The 24,954-nt window shown below is 38.6% G+C and overlaps 2 protein-coding genes across 3 annotated transcripts; one reads left to right on the top strand and one right to left on the bottom strand.

Annotated features, from left to right (window-relative positions):
- Window positions 1-437: 437 nt before the first annotated feature.
- Window positions 438-15,355, bottom strand: LOC139937594 (max-like protein X). The gene is made up of 9 exons (XM_071932804.1): window positions 15,236-15,355; window positions 13,314-13,429; window positions 12,161-12,256; window positions 10,783-10,880; window positions 8,827-8,923; window positions 7,216-7,315; window positions 6,664-6,748; window positions 5,706-5,822; window positions 438-4,093 (listed from the first exon to the last, which is right to left on the bottom strand). Exons 2-9 carry the CDS (start codon window positions 13,384-13,386, stop codon window positions 4,034-4,036), a joined length of 726 nt encoding a protein of 241 aa, XP_071788905.1. The 5' UTR covers window positions 13,387-13,429; window positions 15,236-15,355; the 3' UTR covers window positions 438-4,033.
- A 406-nt stretch (window positions 15,356-15,761) lies between these two features.
- On the top strand, window positions 15,762-23,518 carry LOC139937508 (transmembrane protein 169-like). 2 transcript variants are annotated; one of them, XM_071932669.1, is made up of 2 exons: window positions 15,762-15,904; window positions 17,063-23,518. In XM_071932669.1, the coding sequence occupies exon 2, from the start codon at window positions 17,120-17,122 to the stop codon at window positions 17,930-17,932; it is 813 nt and encodes a 270-aa protein (XP_071788770.1). In that variant the 5' UTR covers window positions 15,762-15,904; window positions 17,063-17,119; the 3' UTR covers window positions 17,933-23,518. The 2 variants fall into 2 exon arrangements, with proteins under 2 accessions (XP_071788770.1, XP_071788771.1); XM_071932670.1 differs by lacking the exon at window positions 15,762-15,904 and adding an exon at window positions 15,926-16,139.
- The last annotated feature ends 1,436 nt before the right edge of the window (window positions 23,519-24,954 follow it).

Here is a 24,954-nt window from a genome sequence, read left to right as displayed (position 1 = left end):
CAGATGGCAATTTTGTGTTCAATACTGTAGCATTGACCGGGGGTTGCAATGCACAGAGTTTGAGCAACGAATGATGGCCCTCCAACCTGTTGGTCCTCCATTGCTGTACGCAGCTCCACCTGACGCAGTCCAGAGTCGCGGCACAAAGTGTTCATATAGGTGGTTTGTGGTCTGCCTCAGAAACAGTGACCTTGTATAGGGGCCCATAGCATGCACAGCCTGCTCACTGCCAGCTCAGCATGTCTGAGACAGTGACCTGCTTATCTCAGCCTTCTTGCCCTAATCTTGGTGCTAACTCTCGGTAGTCCACCGTAGAGTTCCAGGTTTGTGACATGCCTCTCCCAATGAATCTGTTTAACACAACGAAGCATTCTTTTGTAGCAGCCATCCAGTCTCTTCTCTAGACGACTGGTTAGTGTCCATGACTCACATCCGTACAGCAGTACCGATTCCACAGTGGCAGTAAAGAACTTCACCTTCAGGGACATCTGACTTGACCATGCTCTTCATGGGGGTCGAGTGCCTTCCAGACATGAGTGATACAACATTTCACATCTTTCTCGGTGTCGTTAACCCACGAGCCCATGTATTTGAAATCTGTCACCCGGTCCAGCTCTGAACTGATGGTTGTCTTGAAGGGGGTTGTAGTGGTGCAGTTAAATATCATGTACTTTGTCTTCCTGGTGTTGAGAAATAGCCCCACTCAGGCACATTCGGTCTCTGTCCTTTGCAGAATCAGCTGAGCTTGCTCAATCTCATCAGATATCAGAACGATGTCATCTGCAAAATCAAGGTCTGTGATCATGACAGGAGCCACTCGTCTGCTCCTCCTCCCGTCAATGGTGAAGCCAAGCTCCTCCTCTCGCCCATCAATTGCCCGTCTGAGTGCTCAGTTAGCACCACAATGAAGAGATATGGTGCCAATGTGTCACCCTGTAACACCCCTGCTGATATTGGGAACTCGTCTGTTTCTCCATCTGGTGATATTACCTTAGCTCTGGTGTTGTTGTAACTAGCGCTGAAAATAACTCGTGTAAAATTTCAAGTACACCGATATGCGATCAGTTACAGGACTGCAATGGCAGACTTTTAGACGGTCCTTTTCTCAGTATTGACAGGCTCAGACTTACGCGCAATACTGAGCATGAGCGCGCATGATCAGAGCCGCAAACAAGAACCGTTATGTCTGCTGCCGCCAGTGTTTCAAAAGTCTCTTATTGGACAGCTGTTGGACTCTGAATGCTTAGGTTGCAGCAGCAATGTCAGGTATATTGCAACCCTAGTTCTGAGCATGTGCATGTTTTTTTTAAACGATGGGTTCCCGGCCAAGTCTGCTGCCACCTAGTGTTTTAAAAAGTCTTCTGTTGGTAATGTAAAAAGACAAAATGAAGCAAAAGAAACTGTAATAAATTTATGTTAATGGTGTTAATCCAACCTAAAAAAAAAAAAAGGAACAAAAAACCCAGAAGTACTCTGTTATAGCGGAAAACCTAGGTGCAACATATTTTTACAAATTATATAAATATCAAAAATAACAATCCAACAATTGAGACTGGAATCTGGCATTTCAAATGGTGTTTGGAAATTCGCTTCAGTTAGTCCAACCAATCAGTTTTACACAATTGTGCATATAATTTTTACATTTTGGTGTCTGAACAAAAAACCACTAACATATTCTTACCAATTCAAATCAACAGATCTTTATCCAATTGTAATTTAACTGACAGAAGTCCTCCGATTTGCAACATTTTCATTTATGGCCAGTTTTCATCTACACTGATTGGCCAATTCTGTAAATGGATTTTTCATTCTGGTATCAAGTTGGGCAAAACTTGCGTTAATCTGCGAAGTTGAACAATGACAACCCCCAAATGCTTTGATGTTGAGACTACGTCCTAAACGTCAGAAATCATAACATTTCAGCTTCACGGTAATCCAGAATTACATTAATTTCATTTAAAATTTAATCACATGTCTATAAGTTATGTCATACAAACAATTAATGGAAACGTTCTAGATTTTTTTCTCTGCAAAACCACTTAAAAGCAGGTTGTGATTTTGGTAATTATCACAGACCAGTATCCTCACTTGGTGTATTTGAACATATGCATAAAATATCAACCTGTAAAAATTTCGGCTCAATTAGTCATCAAAACTGAAAGAAAATACTGAAAGAAAAAAACGCCCTTGTTGCATAGTATTGTCTACTTTAAGATTCACATTTTCAAAGGAAAAATTACCTCATTCCATTCCTTCAAAAGGGGTGATTTATAGGAAATGTTGTATACCATCAACAGGTTTCAACTCTTTACCAAGTAATTTTGTTATGGTAATTAATTTGAGGAGTATATATCAAAAGTAGAACATGCCTTTAAAAGCAGAGGGTAAAAAAAACCTAGTTCTCTCTTTCACTTTCATTAAACACATTGGAGTCCCTTCAAAAGAAAACAGAGGACAAAATGGTGATGAAAAACGTACAACAAACGGTTAATGTCATGTTGAGATCTATAAGCTACACATGAATACTGAATCACAGCAAAGGACAAACTAGAAGGGAATGTGGCAAGCAACTCCATCAACCTTCCCAATAAATAATAAAAATAACAAACTCTTATAAAGCGCATTTCACAATAGTCAATACATTTTACACTAGTGCCCCGGTCATTGGGCCAATAACATCTCTTTTATCTTTCTCAGCTCCCTGGGGAGTATACAGCCCCGAGCTGCTGCGGCGCTCCGAAGGCTTTTTCATACACAATATCAACCTTTACCGTTGCAGGTACCAATTTGTACCTGGGTGAAGAGAAGCGATTATAGTAAAGCATCTTGCTCAAGTACACAAGTGCCACAACCAGAATTCGAACCCACACTCCGATGACTTAACCACCAGAACTTGAATTCGATGCTCTTAACCATTACACTCCACAAATAAGCAAATAAACGGGTTTAAAAAAAAAAAAAACTATAGCTTCAAATATTCATGTTTCATTAGGGGCACTGTGGATAATGATCTAAGTTTTCAAAATTCAATTTGCCTTTGGAAACGTCAAAAAATTTCATATGGAAATATGTGTGGGTGTCCCACGGATTTCTGTCCAACGAAGATTCCGTCACCCATATAGGAAATTAATACTGGCTGAAAGAGGATGTTTCAAAAGAGGGCGCTATCAAAAGAAGTTGCCACTGTCTCCTGACGATGACTAGAGCAAGCTAGTCGAAACGTTGAGACCAATTCAGAACTGACTCCGCGGTAGTACAGTTAATTACAATCCCTTAAGCTAAAGTAGTAGTCCCAGCCTATTTCTATACCATCCGCCCAGGTAATAGCCCAGGTGACAGTTCTTTTCAGAACTGAGAAGTCTCCCGAACACCCGAAAAATCTACTCCGCAGTAGTAGAATTAAGCAAGACATTTCTCTAAGAACAAACTCTACCTGGCAAGTAGATACACAGATGGTGTTACCGCAAACCAAATATATATTAAGTTTGTACACAGTTTGCCACATGGGGGAAACGAATCTGTAAAGGAGGACAGAATCTCTTGCTAAGGAAAACAATTATCTTTATCTGTGGGAGTTATGTGTCCCTTTCTCATTGCAGAATTTAATATAACACAATCTCTTTAAATTCTGCCATTTTTGTAAATGATATTATCAGGGCAAAACGCATGGTGACAGTATCCCAAATTAGTCGGGAAAAATCAGTAAATGTTAGTATTTTCATTTACAATTTTAAGAAAAAGAAAAAAAAAGCCAGGCAGTTATTACATTATTTATGCTTTTTTTTATGAACTTTGCGATTGCTTTCCCAACAAATTCCCTGCAGAATTACTTCTCAGTAATTATAACCATTATTTCATCTTTGTCTGGTTAAATATGATAAGTTTGTTCAGGAAATAGTGGTAAATATAAACATTGTGCAAAAAGATTTTCATCAAAGGTTATTATTTCTTAGTCTCAGCAAACTTTTAGGTTTGCCTTAAATCTTATTAAATTAAATACTTCATTGATAAAAATGTCCAGTGGACTTCTTGCTCATAGGGCCTGGTTCTGATGAAGTTTGCGTAACACTGTGATGACAAGCTCTCGTAATGTCTGCAGAGTAAGAAGAAAGAAAACAAGAAAAAGGAACGTAAAAAAGAAGAATTGTGACTCATGAATGGAAACCCAGCTTGGGGTTAAGTCTAACATTCAGTGCATAATATAAAAACATTGAACAACACTAGGCCCTAGGACTCGAGCTTTAGTGTTTCTGATCAGAAAAGGGTGGGTTTGAGTCCTGGTCGCAAAATTTATATCTTTAAAGGAACATTACAGAGTTGGTTTTGCTAGCAAAAAGGTTGCTGGCAGTGTAAGCACTTTATGTAGTCCACCATATACATCAACTGACAAACCTGTAAAAGTTTAAGATCGATCGGCCATCTGGGTCACGAGAGAATAGTGAAAAAGTGATTACAAGCTTTGCATTGCATCGATGCTCAAACAAAAATGAATAAAACGCTCACTGAGCGATTGACTCCAAACGTGAAATTAGATTATTTATTTCTCATCAAATATGAAATTTCAGACGGAGATATTTCAAGGGATGTTTTCTACTATCATCATTATTAGACTGTGTAAGTTTTATGTAAATCTGTGGTTTTCACGATTTTTGTTTCTTACCAATTCTGTAACATTCCTTTCAGCAAGATACACTTTACCATTTGCTTTGCAGAAGTCAGTCACACACAAAGGAAATGCATTCAACTACCACATCTGCGGTATGTCTTGTCTTTACTGCACAAACCGCTGCCAATGGCTATAACCGTGCAGACCCTCGTGCATGCATGCTCCCTACTCAAGTTTTATATTAACAAGGAGGGACTTAAAATTACTTGTCTTGTTGTTGTTGTCATGGTACGTGTATGCCTACGATCTACGCAAGGCATATTTGACTTGGCTATCTATTCCTCCAAAAAGAATTTACACAGTGGACAATTATAGCCTAGGTATGTCTAGCTTCATCCAATAGTATACAAATATTGAGTGGCTCCGAGTGAAATGGGAAGAATATTATCGCAAGATAAGATTTTACCGAGCGATAATATTATTCCTTCCATTCCACGAATTAAAGCCACTCAATATTTGTTTTATATAACTGACATATAGATCCTTGTCATTTGATGTATTTTAAAAGTAAAACATTATGAAAAATCACGAACTTTTACATGACAAGATCGACGTCTGAAACCAAGGCGCTCCAGAGTCGTTCTGAAGGACTGCAACAGTCGATCTTCTGACTTCTAGCATGTCTAGTCACTCCTAACTGTTTCAGACGCCAAACTTTTCATGTATTTTTATGTGGCACGTCTCTAAAACGGTATTTCATCTGATAGATACAATGAAGACTGTAGTAGCCAAGTGTTATTACATCTTTCTTTGTTTTAGCTTCGTCCATTATACAGTTTGATTTTTAAGCACATAGAATTTACATGTACTTATATGCAGTACGACCATAACAAGCCCAACCTTGTTCTTAACTGACAGGCCTGTGATACTTCAATGAGGCAACAAAGGCGATTGCCTCCATGCCTTCATTGCCTTGTTGCCCTTGAAATGTTCCAGTAGAAGTTTCCTCATAGAGAGCCCTTTACCAAGGAGAACATGCCTTGGTGCCCTTGCCCTTTTAAAAGGGAAGCATACAGGCCTGAACTGAACCTACATGTACCTGGGGTTTGCAATACTCCTCCAGCCAGCTGAAGACGCACTTTGATAACTCGGCAAAGTTGGCCACTGAGATAGACTCATTGAAAGATTGGAACTGAGAATCCATGATGGCACGGAACTACAGGTAAAAGAAACATCTCTTAACTTAGTTTGCAGTAAGAGTACTATTTACACAATACATTACATTTAGAGTTCTATCAGCCAGGGCCAAAGTTCATAGAGCTGCTAACCACAAATATTTGCTTAGCATGAAATTTCTGTCTTGATGAAAACAGGATTACCAACCATATTTACAAACGATTTTCTGGATAAGCAAACAACAGCTGATTACCACTAAAAAGCAAAATGCAGCAAATTAAAATTTGGTTGGTAAACCTGTTGTTATCAAGGAAAGATTTTCATGCTAAGCAAATTTGTGTGCTTAGCAGCTCTATGAAATTGGGCCCTGATCAGCCAGACTGCACTGCCAATCCTCTGTATACATTGTACACCTCATGATCCACCTCCTTTTGTTGTATGTGCTCTATGATGTAATGAAGACAAAGCTCGCTAAACAGCGCTTTATTTAATTTGCACAAAGCGCATAATACTTTTGCTGCAAACCTTTTATTCCTTTCATTACACAAAGTTTTTGTGGAGAGTAGCAAAAGTACTATAAGTCTGCTGGTATCCGTTGATGCATAATATGGTGCAGTGCGATAGCTCCCTGTCGGCATATTTCGGCGTATTTGAGGCATAGGGTGGAGAAGCAAATTTTGTTCATTATCACCTTATAAAATGGAGATTATCAGCCGCCACAAGGTTAAATCTATTTAATTTGGATGGCCTAATATCATGACTGTCGTTTTGTTTAGATTGTGTACATAATTCAATTTGCTGCCAATAAATTAATTAACTGGAACTTCAACCACTGAACTCTGACTACCATTAGTACTCTACCAACTCGATTCCATACTCACCACATTAAACTTGATCTGATCAGAGACTTGGTTTTGTCCTTGTCCAGGTGTATTCTGATGAGCCTTAACAATTTGCTCGTAATTACTGGGGAAAAAAAAGAGAGAATAATTTGCCATTAAAAGTCTGGCTATTAAAAGGGTACCGTAAAATTTATCTGTTATTAACTGTATAAATTTTACATTCACTAAACAGTATTTGGAATACTCATTTTAACCATTTGAATTTTTTATAACATGCAAGGAAATAATTGGTGGCTCGAAATAAATAACTAAAAATAAACAATAGGCCTAAAACAAAAGAGCAAATGGATGGATTAAAACACCCTAACAGCCAACCACACAAAAAGTTAGAGATTCAAAATATGAGTTAGAGGATACAAGAAGCCTGGTTCTTTATAATTTACCTCGACTTCGTCTCGGTCAAATTTTCAAGAACCAGGCCTCATTGGGATTAAACCACTAGTTGAAAACCTCTTCACCACACATTGATTCCCTTAAAAAAAGAACTATGACCTTTATTGAATGTCTGACTTGGGGTTTTGAGTGATCTACCTTTTCATGATCTCCAGTGCCATGACCTCCTTCCTTAGATTCTTCACTTCCTGTTCTTGCTTCTTCTTCTGCTGCACCAAATATTGGATATAGTCAATAGCTGTTGGCGTGGTAATGTAAAAACACATTCTTTGAAAACCAATAGAATAAATCACAACGAGGAAGATTTTGTTTGGTACACTATGTTCCGGGAAAGGCAGGCCTGGAATTTCGTCATTTTTAGGGCAAGGCCACTTTGGCCTTCGATAGGTGCAAATTTTGAAGGGCACCAAGGCCAAATGAAAGGGCACCAAGGCCAAAAATATTTTTTTTTTCAAGGGCACGGAGGCCAAAGATTTATGAGCAATATATGCAAAACAAAAAAATTGAAGCAAAGCACAAGGTTAAATGTGTCCGTGTGTTAAAACCTATCCTAAACAATGAAATGTGTATTTAAAAAAAAAATGCACTTTTAATTTTATATAATATAATGAAAAAAATAATTTAAAAAAAATCCTGGACGATCTTAAAATTGCGCAAATAATTTCTCTGCACTATCTTCAAATTGCGCAAAATATTTGTATACGATCGGCAGATTGTGCACACCATTCCTGCACTATCGGCAAACTGCGCAAACTATTTCCTGATGCAATTGCACAAATTATTCCTGTACGACGATCGGTGAGTGCACAAACAACAAAACCACTGCTAAAAAGTACTCTTTGTGCACGATCGCCCGATAGATTTGCGTCCAACTATTTTTCTTATCCTGCTTTCCGCTTGGTCTTGCCAGTCCTCTGAATGCAAGGTTTGTTAGACTTAGCTCCAAGTATGCGATCTTGCGGTTTAGTCGTCCTGATAGCAGATACATTATTGCCTGAAACAGCGCCCTCTTTAAATAACCACAGTCTCAGACTTGAAAAAGGCTAAATGTTCATCGGCTAAAAATATAGTCAGGTTGCCTTGCCACACAGAGAAAAAATGCATGCAAAATTCTGTTACAAAAAAGCAGACTTCAGGGTACCAGCCGCCGTGCATGTTTTTATAAGGTGAAAAGATCGTGGCCGCGTGGTAAAGTTTGGTTGTGTTGTGTTCGCTTCGTTCGGTGGCTGCACTGGATGCTTCGGTGTGGATTAATTCGCGGCACGATCAGGCTGAAGTGGACCTTGGATTTGAGGGTGAAAAGGGCACTACGGCCATTGGGGAAAAGGGCACGGCAAACTTGGCCGTGATGTTTGGTTATTTTCAAGGGGCATCACGGCCACTTGAAGGGCAACGACGGCAATGGCCGTCGTGGCCACCGTGAAATTCCAGCCCTGGAAAGGTTCAACAAGAACGACGTGATATTCCTACAGGTGTTTAAATCTTTAATTTTACGTCGCGATTTAACACGGTCGGCCATTTATGGGAGTCAAATTTTTGACCCCCATAAATGGCCGACCTTGTTTGTCGACGAGGTAAAACGAAAACCACACAATTTCGAGGCATATTTGTGTACATCATTGTATTCTACTTTTACAACATCTTTCTAACCACACCGAAATTTATAACAAACGGTTACATAGCGCTTTTCAAAGACCAACGTGAGCAATCCAAGGCAACGTGTTCCTTTAAAAGTAGAATCCCACTTACATCTTTGAAGGATGGTGGCTTTACTGAGTTTCTGTGAACCAACGCTGTCAACCTGTTGGCATGTTGGAACAATCATCTGCAACTCCTCATAACCTTTCTGTCATTAATAAAGACAAAGGAAACAATCAGTAATAGTCATCATTCTAAATGTGAGAAGTACATGTAACTTACACGGGAACAATACATAGGTAAACGTAAAAATATAAATGTTCACAGATTTAAACACAACTGATGGTCATGGTGCAAATCTACCCTTGAAATTTGTTTGCTTGAAACGTGACGTCATGTCGGTAACCCGAGCTGTACGTCCGTGTGCATAGTACATGTACACACGTGTGCAGTGTGTGGCCTGGTACCTAGGCGCGTGTATATGGACCAGACTTTCTATCCCGACATGACGTCGATAGTAAGGGGGGGCGGTAACAATCCACAAAACTTTTTCGCTAAGTACACAAGTTAGATATATCAGGAATAAACAAAACACATTTTATTGATGTTCAAAACATATTTCAGAAGTAAATGACAGCAAAATTAACTGTTTTATTTGAATTCACTGCAGCATCCCTTTAAGTTTTGAGAAATCCAATGTTTGAAAACAGTAACTCACAATGTTCTCGCAACTCCAATGACCGATTAAGCTTAAACTTTCACAGGTTTGTTAATTCATGTATATGATGGGTCACATCAAGTGTGGAAACTGGGCCCAATTTCATGGCTCTGCTTACCGCTGAATTCTGCGCTTACGATCAACATTTTCCGCTTTCTGTGCAAGTGCCAAATTTCTGTGCTAGCCTTGTAAGCGTAGAATGCCTAGTCAAGTGGAGTACGTACGCACAGAAGCCAAATTTCCTGCTAACCCGTAAAATACGCTTGCCCAAAACAGAGAATTTCCCTGCTTACGTAAGCCGAAATTCCTTGCTTATGGAAAGCAGGCTGTGGCATTGGGCTCAGGTCTTTAACAATAACCAATGTGACAGATTTGCTTTAATGGTTGCAGTGATTGCTGGCTGATTGTCAATTGTCTAAATTAAAGGACAGTCAACTGGTGCTGCTAATCAATTCATTCATTAATGGTGGTATCCAAAACTATATCAAACTCTGCGTTTTGACACCGTTGGATATGGAACGCAGAAGCGCTATATTTTTCCGTATTCCACTCATGCTTGTGTGATAACTTATAACGTCCACCCTCAAACCATGTTATTATAAGTTATCACACAAGCACGAGTGGAATACAAAAAAATACAGCGCTTTGTATTCCACCCGCAAGAATGTGATATTGAATTTATCTTCCATCCTTATTATAAAGTCAACCTCATAAAGAAACAAACCAACTTTAACAGCATGTAATTTTTGCACTGACCGAATGCGGAGCGTGGCGCATAGACACTCACAATGTACAGAGTGCAATATCAAAACGGGGAGTAGGTTATGGCTCAATATCACACTCCGGTTCGAGCATCTGATTGGAGGATTTGCATGTATTCAAAGTTAAAATTTGTATGCTAAGAATCAGTGTTGCGTTATTCCTGACTACATCCTCAGGTTCTATAAAAGTTATAATAATTACAACATTCACAGAGTGCTAAATATGGAAATTTCTAAGCGCTCTGACCAGATTGACATGTTTTGAAAGTGTCCAATGAAGGATCTGCTTGAATGTGGGTGGGTAACATGTTCCAAAGTGTTTGAGCTATGACTGAAAGGGTGCGATCGACATAGCGTGTCATGGTGCAGGATCCCTGTGAAAGCTGGAAATGAGCGATTGAAGAAGAGCAAATGCGTCGGGTAGCTGATGAAAGTGAAGAAGAACGAAGGGCTATGAGGTCATGGAGATATACAGGAGCCAATTTATGAAGAACTTTATACACAAGAAGAATAATTTTGGAGTGGATGTGTTGGTGAATTGGATGCCAATGAAGAGGTCGAATGATGGGGTGTTATGTGGGTACATACCTTAATGGCGTCTCTTCTCTTCTGTTCAGCAGCAGTGTGTGCATTCCTTCGTCTATCTTTGTAATTCTTAAATGCATCTTGTGTATCATCATCATCATCTACAAAACAAAACAAAACATTCCAGATTTCAATCATAAAATAAGCAAAGGGCGCTATCGTTGGAATATTGATTGTGTAAACTGGAACTTCTTGTAGTGAAAGGTATGGGCAAAAACTTATTGAATATATATTATTGGCAGGTATCAATCTTAAAGGCACTGCACACGTTTGGTAATTGTCAAAGACCAGTGTTCTCACTTGGTGTATCCCATCATAAGCATAGTATAACAAGCCTGTGAAAATTTGAGCTCAATCAGTCATCGAAGTTGCGAGAAAATGATGAAAGAAAAAGCACCCTTGTTGGACGAATTTGTGTGCTTTCAGATAAGAATAAAAGACTTCCACATGAGAAATTACCTCTTTTTCAAAAAGCTACGTTACTTCAGAGGGAGTTATTTCCCACAATGGTTTATACTATCAACAGCTCTCCAATGCTTGTTGCCAAGTACGTTTTTAAGTTAATATTTGTTTTGAGTAATTACCAATAGTGCACCTTCCCTTAAGGAGTTTATCAAGACTGGTTCAATCAATGTAGCACAAAGCAAATGCCTGAACAATTGGAATTAAAGATTAATACATGCAATATTGCGGAGACTAAGTGCTTTTTTATTTATAGAGTAATGTTGAATTTTTAGTGTCCTTCCCTTTATATAATAACGTTTATGTAGTTTTAAAAATAAATGTATTATTTACTGAAATGGATCCTTTTCATGTTTTGCAATTCTTAGATATCCAAAAATACAAAAATAGCTGTGTTAGTCTGCTGGATACATTTAGTGATAGCACTTAAAAAACTAACTAATTACATTCAAAACTGCATTCTGAGCTTTTGTTTGATAAAATAGTTATTGCTAAGAAAGCTTGTGCATTTTTTTTTAAATGTAATTAGTCAGTATTCTAACACACCTCTTGATTGTTCTGTATTCTGGTTGGCTGAAACACGGTCACGTGGGATGAACTATATATATAGTCTAGTGATCCCAAGCGGGCACTAGTCTTTGAAAATAGTGCCTGGTTACAGCGCCCTCTCTTGACTTGAACCGTGAACAGCAACTACGAAACTTCCTTTCTTTTAGTACAGATTTCTGTTCTTATCTCAGTTTTATGACTGAGCTGTGTCATAAAACATAATTCGGTAACTGGTGTACGTCTATTCCCCCTCGGGCCTTTGAGTGACCAGAAGAGGGACCTATTTCCCTTGGTCACTCAAAGTCCCTCAGGGGAATAGACGTACACTAGTTACCTCATTGCCAGTCAATATGTGTATACTATGCCTTACCGGTCAGCTGAAGACCTCCATTAATACCAGGGAGAGAGGATGCACTGTTCTGTCTTGAAGTGGATCTAGATAGAGGACCATCATCATCTTGAAAACCTTAGTAAGAAATGTATCATTAATTTGTAATGAGTAGGGTAGATGGCTTTAGCTTTCGATCGAAACCGGACCTTTTTCAGAAGCATAAACCAGTACAAACAAATTCATCCATTTATTATATTGTAATGAGTAGGGTAGATATACTTCCCCGGAGTCAGTTCTTAAATTGGTCTCAACGTTACGATTAGCTTGCTGTACTGAGTACTGAGTATACAGTGCTAACACACATCGGTGTATGGGTAAAAACCAACACATCGGTGTATGGGTAAAAACCAAAATTAGCTTACTCTAGTTATCGTCAGGAGACTCATTATTTATATTATTAACATTTAGTAGTTACCTGTTAAATGCTGGGCGAATAGTGAAATTTTGGTATTCGGTTACTGCTGACCAACTATCCGAAATTAACTGGATATTCGAATAGTTTTTTTCTTCGCGAGAGGGCGCTATAAAAAAATAAAAAAATAAATAAAAAATAACAACAAAAATGTTGTCGCTAGAGGGCGCTGTTCATTTGTGAATGAGATCTTATGGGCGGATTGATATTAGTTTTAGACAGTGGCACTCGGTTCATTCATAAAAATAACCGGATCTAATTTAAAGATGGCGATTTTCTAATTCTTTTGATTGTGATGGACTCTACGTGAAGGAAAACTTTCGTAATCTTTGAACAAAGTACGTCAGAAATGTCGTTGTTTTAACTCTTCACGGAGGTGAGCATAGTTAAATACTAATTTATGCTATTTTATGCTGTCTTAATAGAAGTTTCTTAAGGATTCAGACAAAACATTCCAATCAGTTGTCGCCCGACGTCCGCGGATATTCAGTTACTTGGTTGTAATTACAGGACTATCCGGTTTATAAATAGGTATTCATGACCATTGCGGATATCCGGTTTAGAAAAAAAAGGCATTCGCGGTTACGGATAGGAAAACCTACTCGCCATTAACCGGATATTCAAATTATTTGCCTGGCCTAAACCTGTTTCATTGGGTTATATTTCATACTAAATTCACATAATATAGAATTTGGAAAATCCTATCAAGAAAAGACATACTTTGGTCAAAGCTGGAATCCTCAAAACTGGAAACATTCATATCCGTCATGTCTGTAAGATCGGTAGTTGACATCTTGATGCTAACCTTGCTCTAAGATGCAAGCAAAGCTTCTTTCCTGTGTTCAAATGAGAAATGGTTCATTATTTGAGCCTACTTAACTACAACTAAGTTTTGAAGACCACTAATGGCGATGGCATATTTACAGCAAGAAACTTACATTGAGACAGTCCCTTAACTATGTGTAGACTGTAGGTCTGCTTTAGAGCTAAAGGTCTGCTTTAAAGATAGCTCTATCGTTATCGTTTGATCTTGTTTGTTGTGATATTCACAACCCTCCATCCTTCCCGATGGGTCTGTGAGAATTGGGAGGATAGAGGGTTACGATATAGCAACTTCTAAGATCCAATGGCCTGATGGTAAGACTGCAGAGTGCTTCACAAGTGCTTCATACTGCTTATGTGGCTGAACCTTTGGCTACAGTTCGCCACTCTGCTATCTGCACCTGAGGCAAATTTGTATGCCATTGCTCTGGTTGACCGTAACCAAAGGTAAAGAATCAGTGTTTGCGGAAGCAGGGAATTCTGCGCTTACTTAGGCAGGTAGCCATTCAAGGCTTAGCCTTTTGCCCTTACCCTTACCATAGCCTTACAACGACAACGTACAAGTTACACAGCACAGCTACAGCATAGTTGCGATAACGTAACCCTCCTGCCGACGGCGTAGCCCACGGGTTACGAAGCATGCTCGAATGTAAAGGGCGAAATGGTCAAACACGTACAATTTAGACAGCTAGTCAAAAGATTTGCTCTATTTTTACCACTTTCGAAAATCATGACACAAATTCTAGAACACGAACTTAACCCTTAATGTCTAATGAATAACACTCAAAAACACCATTGAGAAAATATTTTGAAAAAAAGGACAAAAACTTACCAGATCCCGGAGCGGAACAGTCACAAATGTCCCAGGTTGATATGTCGATCGCCATTTTGTGACTTCCCGATATGTTCAATGCTTTATTTTTTGGTCACCAAGCGCTGAACTGCAGGGCTTGACAACCTGCCGAGCCGCGGATGTGTTGGACTTAACCATTCTGTTAAAGGGGTGTTATAAGGCAGTGCACGTGTGCTGTCCCTTTACTATGCTTGCCGTTCACTCAAATAGCGCGCACTGCCTTGTAACAGCCCTTTTACAGAATGGTTTAGTCCAACTCAGACACGGCTCGGCAGTTCGTCAATTCAATTGGTCCTTCACTGCTTGGTGACCAACAAATAAAGCGTTGAACATATCGGGACGTCACAAAACGCCGATGCGACAGGTTCAAAATAGAACCTGGGAAATTTGTGACTATGTCGCTCTGGGATCTGGTAAGTTTTTGTCCTTTTTTCCCAAAATATTTTCTCAATTGTGTTTTTGAGTGTTATTCATTTATAGACATTGAGGATCAAGCTCGTGTTCCTAGAATTTGTGTCATGATTTTTGAAAGTGGTAAAAATTGAGCAAATCTGTTGACTAAACTATTTCCCCTTTTTCACTCGAATAAGCTTCATAACCCTCCGGCTCCACCGTCGGCAGGAGGGCTACGTTATCGCAACTAAGCCATCCATGTCCCATGAAATCGGTCAGCTTTGTTTACCATCAGGCACGAGGCACAAGTCTTACTCTCACCGACAGTGACACTTGACTCTAGACTGCATTGTGACTAAAAGATGACTGAGTGGACTTGGCGCCGAGTGGGTGCCGAGTGTGCAAGGTGCCGAGTTTGCAAGGTGCCGACTTTGCAGGTGCCGACTTTGCGAAGTGTCCGATATTCGTGCGTGGAGTGCAGAGCCCCGCAGTGGCAGTGATCAGTTTCAAACAATTGTAATTAATTTCTGTTACACAAAACAAAATTACACAAATTCTTCATCAAGTAACTCACCTCTGGTTTATGTGCACATCATTCCTTGCTGTTCCTTCAAGAGATCGATAAGAAATAGCGCAGTGTTTGTGAGCACGGCTATTAACTGCGCGCATTGTGTCTCAGCAATGTCCCGGATAAAGACGACTCGATTCCTTGCATAAATATAAGTAAAAATAGTCACAATATTAATTATTAAGTTAGTTTAAACTGACATCTTAATTTTGTTACTAAATACAAAAAAATAATAAATTTGATTCAAAATATTATACTGCTTGTGATTTATGAAAGATTTCTTACCGATATAATATATGAAACTAATTGTAACTTTGAGTTCTCCCCTATTGGAATAATGGCTACACCGGCAGTTTCGTGCAAAATTGCGCACCGTATGTTGCACAAAAGCGCATAGTGATGTTGTTTGCTTTGCGCGAACTCATGATGCTACTACATCAAAGAGCCGAAAACCAGGCAAGAGAGGGCGCGCGCGCGAACCCCCAAGTTTTAGTTTTGTAATAAATATCTGTACGGGGACGGGACGGGCGACGATAATTATACGACGACAATCTGGATGGGATATGGGGGACGGGAATGGGATGGGACCGCGAATCGCCAGCTGCGGAAAGAGCGGACGACACACACGGATGATGCGTTATTGAAGGAAAAACGATGCATGATGTGATCTGGCAGGTACGTGTGTAGCGGACGGAGTGTTAATGTTATTGTTAGGTACTTTTTGTTTTCGTGTTCAATACGGTGGTCGTGTGATATTCATACGGAATACCCACCGAACGTACATGTGTAACGCACCCACCCACACACCGGAACATTATCCACCGGAACAACCCAATCTAAACCCATATCTGGCCTTTCATGAAGCGAAGAAATTCCAGTCGTCAGCGGACAAATGGCTGCACAATTAATGGTAAAAACATTATTTCAACAGGACGATAATTGTTAAAAACAACCATACTACTACTACTAGTTTTACTTTAGTTGTGATTACTTCTAGAAACTATAATAAGGCTCCCCTGTGCACAGGGGAGCCTTATAGTTTCTAGAAGTAAGTTGAGACATGGAGGAGAACGTCGTAACCCTCCTTCGCCGTCGCGTCGGGATATGGAAGGAGGGTAGCCCACCTTGTTGAGCTGTTAATGGCTCCGCTTTTAACATCGGTCTCATCACTGTCACCATTACAGTGACAGTGATGAGACCGATGTAATAAAAGCGGAGCCATTAACAGCTCAACAAGGTGGGCTAGGAAGGAGGGTTACCATGGTTATCGCAAACTAGTTTTACTTTTAACTTGAATTCAAAGGGATGTGTTGACCTTTAAAATAATGTCACCGTTTGACACTTGTGACTGTGTTGATGTCAGTTTGTGGTTGTTTTGACTTTTGTATTGCAGTTTGTACAATTTTGTTTTAATTTCATCAAAGTTTAAATGAAATTATTAATGAAATTGTTAATGCAATTGTTATTATTATTTTTGAAGCAGACTTCCTTAATTTGTATCAATTTATAATTTGAAACTGTCAGCGTATGTTCATATCACTTTTTGAAAATTTCAATGGTTGATAAAGGTGGTGTGTAGTTAATAAATTGTTTCTAAAAAAAACCCATAGTGCCACTATTAGTGGCTGCGCTATGCCTATGGGGGGGGGGAGGGGGTAGAGGGTAGTAAAAAATGGGAACACTTTGTTTTCCTCTGCCCCCCTTACCGTACCAGTTTGCCCCCACACACCTCCATAACTCTGAAACTGATTAATATCATAAATTGGCTTGACCCTCATTTTTTGCACATTACCTGACACTAATAGAGGTTTATTTCCCTTTTTTTAATTTCAGGTGGTCAGATGGAATAGCATGGACCATTTTAGTTAGTGGAAAGTATCAGTTACAACCATGCCTAAGTCACCCTTTAAAAAGAAGCACGTGAAGTTTGCCACTGAGGACGATTATTCAGCCATCGACGGATCGTCCAATAAATCAAATGGAGAATCGAGTGAGTCAAGCCTACAGTCACAAAATCGGTTGCAAACATCTGAGAACCAACGTGGCAAGGCAGAGACTCACCACAATTTACGCAGCAGGCCGCCCGGTTCCCAGACTTCTGATATTGAAATCATTGTTGAGAACGAGGATGGTGTGATGCAACCACACTATCACCACAATCACCAAGATGGCACATCAGAACACTGCAGTGGATGCCACATGTTAGGTCAGACAACTAAACATCGAGAAATCGTTACGGATGATCTATCCGATGACAGTGATGAGGAGAGTTGTGGATACAGCCCTCAGCAAGGCCCTCATATCATCTTGATGACCATCCTGTGTATTCCATTTGTGTTTGTGGTTGCGTTAGTTGTAGCAGGGTATCTGGGTGTGTTAACCTGGTACAACATTTTCCTTTATTACTACGATGAGAGAGGATGGATCCACCGCATCGTCATCTGCCCTCTTCTCATCCTGTCCTTTCCACCGGTCATCTTGGTTGCCGCACTCTGCATCGCTGTGTACTCCTCCTTCAATCAGATCTCGTGGTACATGACCTCCTGGAGGACATCAGTGACCGACTTGGAGAAAGGATTTTACGCATGGTTGTGTTTTCGAATCGGACTCCAAGAATGTGCTCCGTATGAGGTGATAACGTTGGATGATGAGGAAGAAGATGGATTCGGGAGGACAGTGTCTCATGCTGTCAGTGCTATGTGATGTATTCAGGGCAAACATGTCTTAAAAGCCATTGAGCAGAATATGTTGCTAAGCAAATATCTGCTTTACAGCCCTTAAAGGGGCATATTGCCTTGGATCGGGCGAGCTGGTCCATGAAAAGCATTTGAAACCACTTGTTATATGGTTGGAAAGATGTTTTAAAGGTAGAATGTAACGATCCACACAAATATGCCTTGAAATTGCATGGTTTTCCTTATACGCCATGACCTAACACAGTACGCCATTTTGTGGACTCAAGTTTTTGACTCCATAAAATGGCTGACCGTGTTAGTTAGCAAAGTAACAGGAAAACCACACAATTTCAAGGCATGTTTGTGTGCAACATTATACTACTTTTAAAACATCTTTCTAACCGTATGCATTTCATAACAAACGGTTTCAAATGCTTTTCACGGACCAACTCGACCGATCCAAGGCAACATGTCCCTTTAAATACGTCCCGTACAATATTGTAATCATTGTTTCAAGGGAAAGTACAAAACATTGATGGTCTTGGAAGAGTAGAATAATTCCACAATCCGATACTAAATATCCGATCCTTTATCCGATTGAACGGAAATCCCTGACAAAACATGTCCGCACCTTATTCATTGTTTTTCCACAAAGCATGAAAATCAAACAAGGTTTTGGGGAAAAACAACGGACAAAGTCTTTATGTTTTGTCATGGATTTTTTGTTCATGTTAATGGTGGGATAGTGGGATAATCACCATTATTACGATTGTGACAATTGGAATAAATGAAACAGTGATTGATTTTATGGGGTTTTTCAAATGTTATCCTTGACTTTGACAGCATTTCAGACTGAGATATTTCTCTAAAGGATTGATACTGGTACATGTAAAGCTCAATTATAAGCTCCAGGATTTCAAAGTGAAACCAATCCAAACAATTTTTTTTCCGTCAAATACCACTTAAGGTGTTTTCCAAAAATTGTCTGTTTATAAAGAAGAATTATGCAGGGAACCAGTTAACAGTTCAATAAACATTCCAACCGGATTTGGCTGTTTAAAGTTGTAGGATTTGGCTGGTTACCAACTGGCTTAATTTATCAAGTAAAACATTACTAAGTAATACATGTTTCATAAACTCTCTGAATTTGTACCCAGCTTTTAAAGGGATCGAATAATGAAACTTTCAACTTTTTTTTTTTTTTTTTGCAAACTTGTAGAATTCTGAGAGCAAGGAGGTACAGGCACGCAATTTCATGGCTCTGCTTTGCACTGAATTCTGTGCTTGCTGTGCTGTGCAAGCACTGAATTTCTGCACTAAATGTGTAAGTGAAGTAAGCCTAGTTTCATGGAGTACGCACACGCACTTGTAAGCAAAACTATGAAATATGCTTGTCAACAGACGTAAGCATATTCTTGGCCCAAGACTATGGTGCTTGATATTGGATAGTGTACTACGCGCAGTTGTAAATTCTATGGCGCGCCTGCCACGGTATGATTTAGTTTACTGGAGGGCTTGAAATCTAGACTATACTGGTAGCTTGCCATTATAGTCTTAACTTAAATGCATTTATAAAGCGCTTTTACACAAAGCGCTGTACAGCAAAGAAAACATTAAAATGCAGGATAAAAAAGAGCATGAGCAAAAATTGAAATTATGGTTTTAAAATACCAAATCCAGTTAAAAAAGAAGCAAAAACTTAGTAAAAAAGTTGCAATAAAAACATTCGTATATAATACAATAAAATACAAAAAACAAATCGTTTCCGTAAGGGCCAATTCTTTGCTTGCAGAAAGCACAGCCATGAAGTTGTTTCAAAAAACATGTTTCACATCCAGGTTTTTCAAAGAAAGGAGGAAGAGGGGCTTTTTATTTTTTATTTTTTATTTCAAGATGGCCGCCATTCTTTGTTAAAATGTCAAATATCCACTGTTTTTTCTACTGCTGAAATACACAAAACATAAATGAACAAGACATTCAGATTGTTTTTGCTGAGATCATTTAAAGTAATAATAAATAATAAAAAAAATAAAATAAAAAAAATGTTCATCAAAAAATAAAATAAAAAATAAAATAAAAAAGGAGGCGGCCTGTAAAAAGGAAGCAGGCGGGGACGCTAAACATTTTTTTTTTTTGGCCTAATGTTGCTGGTGATTTATATAGGCATCAGTGCGTATATAATTTATTAGAAATATCAAGGCTGAGAAACCTTGGCTGAGGTGCTTCAAAAGCTGACATTCCTTTTTTTCTCAGTGAATATCATTAAAATATTGACCTTGTATTCATTTAAGTATCAATGCAAATGTCAAGCAGCCCCCTGTGTACTATTTGTTCACTTAAAGGCACTGAACACGATTGTTATTGTCAAAGACCAGTATTCTCACTCGGTGTATCTCAACAAGATGCATTAAAGAACAAGTCTGTGAAAATTTAGGCTCAATTGGTTTAGTTGCAAGAAAATAATGACCAAAAATACACCCTTGTTGTACAAATAAGTGTGCTTTCAGATAGGAATAAAAGGATTCTGGCCAGAAGTCTTTTATAATTTTACTGAGAAATATACTATAAGAGAAATTACCTCTTTCTCAAAAACTAATTTACTTCAGATGTCAGAGAGAGCCATTCCTCACAATGTTGGATTATACCATTAACAGCTCTCCATTACTCGTTACCAAGTAAGTTCTTATGATTATATAATTTTGAGTAATTACCAAACGTGAACAGTGCCTTTATGGCTGACTTGTACTACCTTCATGTATATAATTTAAGCATGTGAATTAAAGTGCTGCACTTTTCATCGTCATTCAACCGGAAACGGCAGATTTTGTGACCTTGCGATGCAGAAATTTACACGAATGCTATCATGTACAGCCAATAGACTGTCGGAAAACAATTTCATAATTTTTGCAGATTAGATGTTGCAGAGAAAGTTTGACCCCACACAATTTACAAATTTTAATTTGTTAATTTTTTAAAATTTTAATTATGTTACACTGTAATACCAACAGTATTTTTGTGCACACGCCTACTACATGTATGTAAAAAGCGTTCAAACTGGATTCCGAGACCATGTGAGTTATATGGCATGTCAATTGGTCTGTCTGAGATAGAACTTTAAAAGGTTTCACCTGTCTTGGCAAAAATTGAACGAGTTATTAGGTAAAATATGTTTTTGGTCTACTGGCTACAGACCAATCACCATGGTAGGGCAACAGAGAGTTTTAAACCAACAACTCTTGAAAAGTAAAAAAGAAGTCCTAGTAAAAGGAAAAAATGGGAATGTTTTAATTGTAAGTTAACTTGTAAAATGTAACTAGTGCCCTTTGTAGAAGTCTCAGAAGTATTTCTCACAGAAGTGTCCTTTATATCTGAAAAATTGCTGTGCCTCTCAGTGTATAACAAAGTGAAAAGCCTGAATTTCTTGCAACACTCATTTTTAAACAGAGAAAATGTAGAATTCATGCGTCAACAAACTGTTGATAACAGGGTTTGTTGAATAAGACTTGACATGAGTCAACAATACTTGTTATAACTCTGTAACAAACAGTGAAGTTTGATTGGTTGAGACTCGCAACAAAAACGCATGTTACATGGCTCGACAGGGCCGGGTAACATGAAAAGTGATGTACACTGGTGTACATCACCTTGATCGTTCCAAGCGTTGGTCGATTTCCAGCGCTGTGTACGAAACAACCGCGGGTTCGAAGGAATTGTTTCATGTTTGTCTGCTTATTACACAATGAATAGTTCGTCGTAATAATGTTTGAAGATGACAACAGAACTTCGAGAATAGGAATAACAATTAAACAAAGGTATAACAAAACAATTGTTGCACGCTATGACTGGGGTTCATGGGTTTTGTACACCCTCGGGGGGAAATGGCACCCTCGGCTTTGCCTCGGGTTCCATTTTCCCCCTCGGGTGTACAAAACACCATGGACCCCGCCACAGCGTGCAATAATTGTATAAATGTAAACTAGGAGTCATTACATTGTGCTACTTATTTTCTGGAATAGGCCTATCTATTGACACTTTGATTTGGGTGTGTCCATCCCCCCACAACAACAAAAATAACACCCAAAACAACAACAAAACAGCAACAAATCCATTCTTGATACAAAATAAAACAAACAAAACGACGGTTTGTATAGTTTGCTGAATGTTTACAATGTACAATTCACTCGAAGGGAAAATACAATGTACCTTTACATGTTGATATGTTATGCCTTAGGCCTCATATAGGTATGTACAGTTTAAAATTATGCAGCAAGATGTAATCTATATTACATGGTGTACTCTTAAATGGTTGTTCTCTGAAACAAACTTAAATGCCTTGGTAAAGTACAATCAATGAGTTATGAATATTAATTGGTGCAATAACAGATTTAATGAGTGCATTATGTGTACAGAATAATTTAGATGTGCATTTACTTATTAATTATACTTTTAAAAACTGAATCATTGTACTCTGTATTTTTGGCTATAATATAGTGGCTACTATGTGTGTATATTAATTATTCATAAATACCCTCAGAGAGTTTCGCTACTCCTATTGGTTGAGAGCGCGTCACTTGGGGGTGTACAGTTGATATTGACCAGCTGGAGCTGTTTATAACTTGCTGGCTTCCACGTATAGGGTACGTATGCCAATATTATCACGCAGAACACGCAATTCATAGCTATTACTAACAGTGCGTAATCTACATGTATTTCTAAGCGCATGCACGTACACACAACCCACGCGCATCAAACAGATTCTTCACAAGATACCTCAGTTTTCAATTATCAAAGTGTCTATTTAATTGTATTTTTTTAACGTTTTTTAACAAACTAGTGACTCGTTCTTAAACGTTCGTTTAAAACCTTGCAGGGTGGTTGCCGTGCTATAAAGGCCCGAGTCGAATATCACTTGGCAATGACCCTGACGCTACCCTTTTATTCCGTTATTAAACAAACATGTGTGACTTTGGAACGGCAAAATAAAGTGTTCTGCATCCAACGTGACCAAAGCCCAAGTTGACGCAGACGCGCTGTGTTTGCCATATTCCATAAACGCGGGTTTGGTAACAACTTAACCTGAATACAAACTTTGATGAGTACATGTAAAATAGCGTGTTATGGAACAGCATTTGATATTGGGCCGCTTTAAATATCACACTCTTGTTGCTATGGATCAACCAATCCAAATCGGGAATCCTGAAACGTGTCCATGAGTGTCTTTAAAGCCATTGGACACTTTCGACAACGAGAATTGATAATTGTTATAATGTTTTTCGAAAAGTAAAGCATTTCATGAAATGATATTTCAAGAGCAGTCTTTCACCATTACCTTCTGTAAACCCTGTAAGTTATTTGTAAATCTGGGAACTTTTTTTTTTTCTGTTCCGAAAGTGTATAATGGCTTTAAGACGCTAACCAATGGAATGTAATAATCTAATGGTTTTGTTTATTATTGTGGTCACATGCTTCGCTTCAGCTGCAGAAACTTCACCCTTCAAATGTGCTTAAAATGTTTAAGTAGGATTTGAAACTTTGCATGGTGGAAATACGATATAGAAAGGTTTGCGGTAACACCATGTAATGACTTTCTCTAATGAGTGGGGGTGGTTCTGAAAAGAACTGTTGGTTTTCAACTCAGAGTTGAAACCATGGTTCTTTTCGGAACCACCCCAACTCATTAGAGATAGTCATTACATGGTGTTACCGCAAACCTTTCTACATCTTAAAATGTTTGTTATTATTTTATCCATTTGAATGCATTATTGTTGAATGTATTGTGTACAGCAAAATGTAGTGTGGTTGGCGACACACTTTTATGCCTTTTAAAAATATTTTAACAGAGTATAGTATTATAAATAGTGTATACTTGTCATATGTGACATGAAAACAATAAACAAAATTTGAATTTGACACAAAGTTTCCTTTCCTTAATAATTTTAAAAACAAGTTAGGCGTATGGAACAAAACTAAATATGGTTATAATTATCAATGACAATTTTACATGACAAGAATTATGTACGTATGTACATAATGTTCCAAAATTGTCATTGTTAAAATTGCCAACTCATTCAACCTGCCAGCAATAGGGCAGGTGAGGACGGGATTGAGTTTACATGCATTTAACCATGGTGCATATTAGTACATGTAGATTTGTGCTTAAACATGCTAATGTGTATTTCTGTAGGTACATGTTGTGTGCAAACAATCATAAATATAGCTTCGCCAAATTATTCATAACGAATGGCTATAGCTTCACTAGCACTTCAGAGATAAAATTACACACACTACTGTTGTGCCTGAACGTGCAGCTGTCGTGAGGTATCAAGATTGAACTGTAAGTATCCTTTGATCAAAATAGAACGAATCCGCTTTACTCTGCTGTGCTCCTGGCACATCTAGCCAGGGAACTGATTGATGTTATGAAATGCGAGACAATTCATAGACCCCACTCGTAGAATGGAGATTTCAGGTTTTTTTAAATGATTTGTTTTAAAGCCATTGGACACTTTCGGTAAACAGCATTGTCCAAAGGCCCACACTTCGTGTATCACAACTGATATAAAAAATAACAAACCTGTGAAAATTTAGGCTCAATCGGTCATCGGAGTCGGGAGAAAATAACGGGGAAACCCACCCTTGTTTCCGCATGTTTCACGTGTAATGACATGAGTTTAAAATAAATCCGTAATTCTCGACAACGAGAATTGATAATTGTTTTAATGTTTTCTCGAAAAGTAAAGCATTTCATGGAATAATATTTCAAGAGAAGTCTTTCACCATTACCTTCTGTAAACCCTGTAAGTTATTTGTAAATCTGTGAACTTTTTTTCTTCTTTCTGTGCCAAAAGTGTATAATGGCTTTAAAGGCACTCTGAGTGTGTATAAAATGTAAAATAAAGACCATCATTATGGATTTGGGGTTAACCCCTGAATCGATAACAACTGCATACTAGATGTTAAACTGTATACTAATTACTTTCCAACGCTGTGAAAAGAAAATCACAGGCATATTACTCTGGTGGGACTCGAACCCGCAACCTTTGCAATTCT

This window comes from Asterias amurensis, chromosome 5 (assembly GCF_032118995.1).
Source record: "Asterias amurensis chromosome 5, ASM3211899v1".
Classification (NCBI taxonomy): domain Eukaryota; kingdom Metazoa; phylum Echinodermata; class Asteroidea; order Forcipulatida; family Asteriidae; genus Asterias; species Asterias amurensis.
The sequence above is the reverse complement of the archived record's forward strand: the minus strand, read 5'-3'. Positions and strand labels throughout refer to the sequence as shown.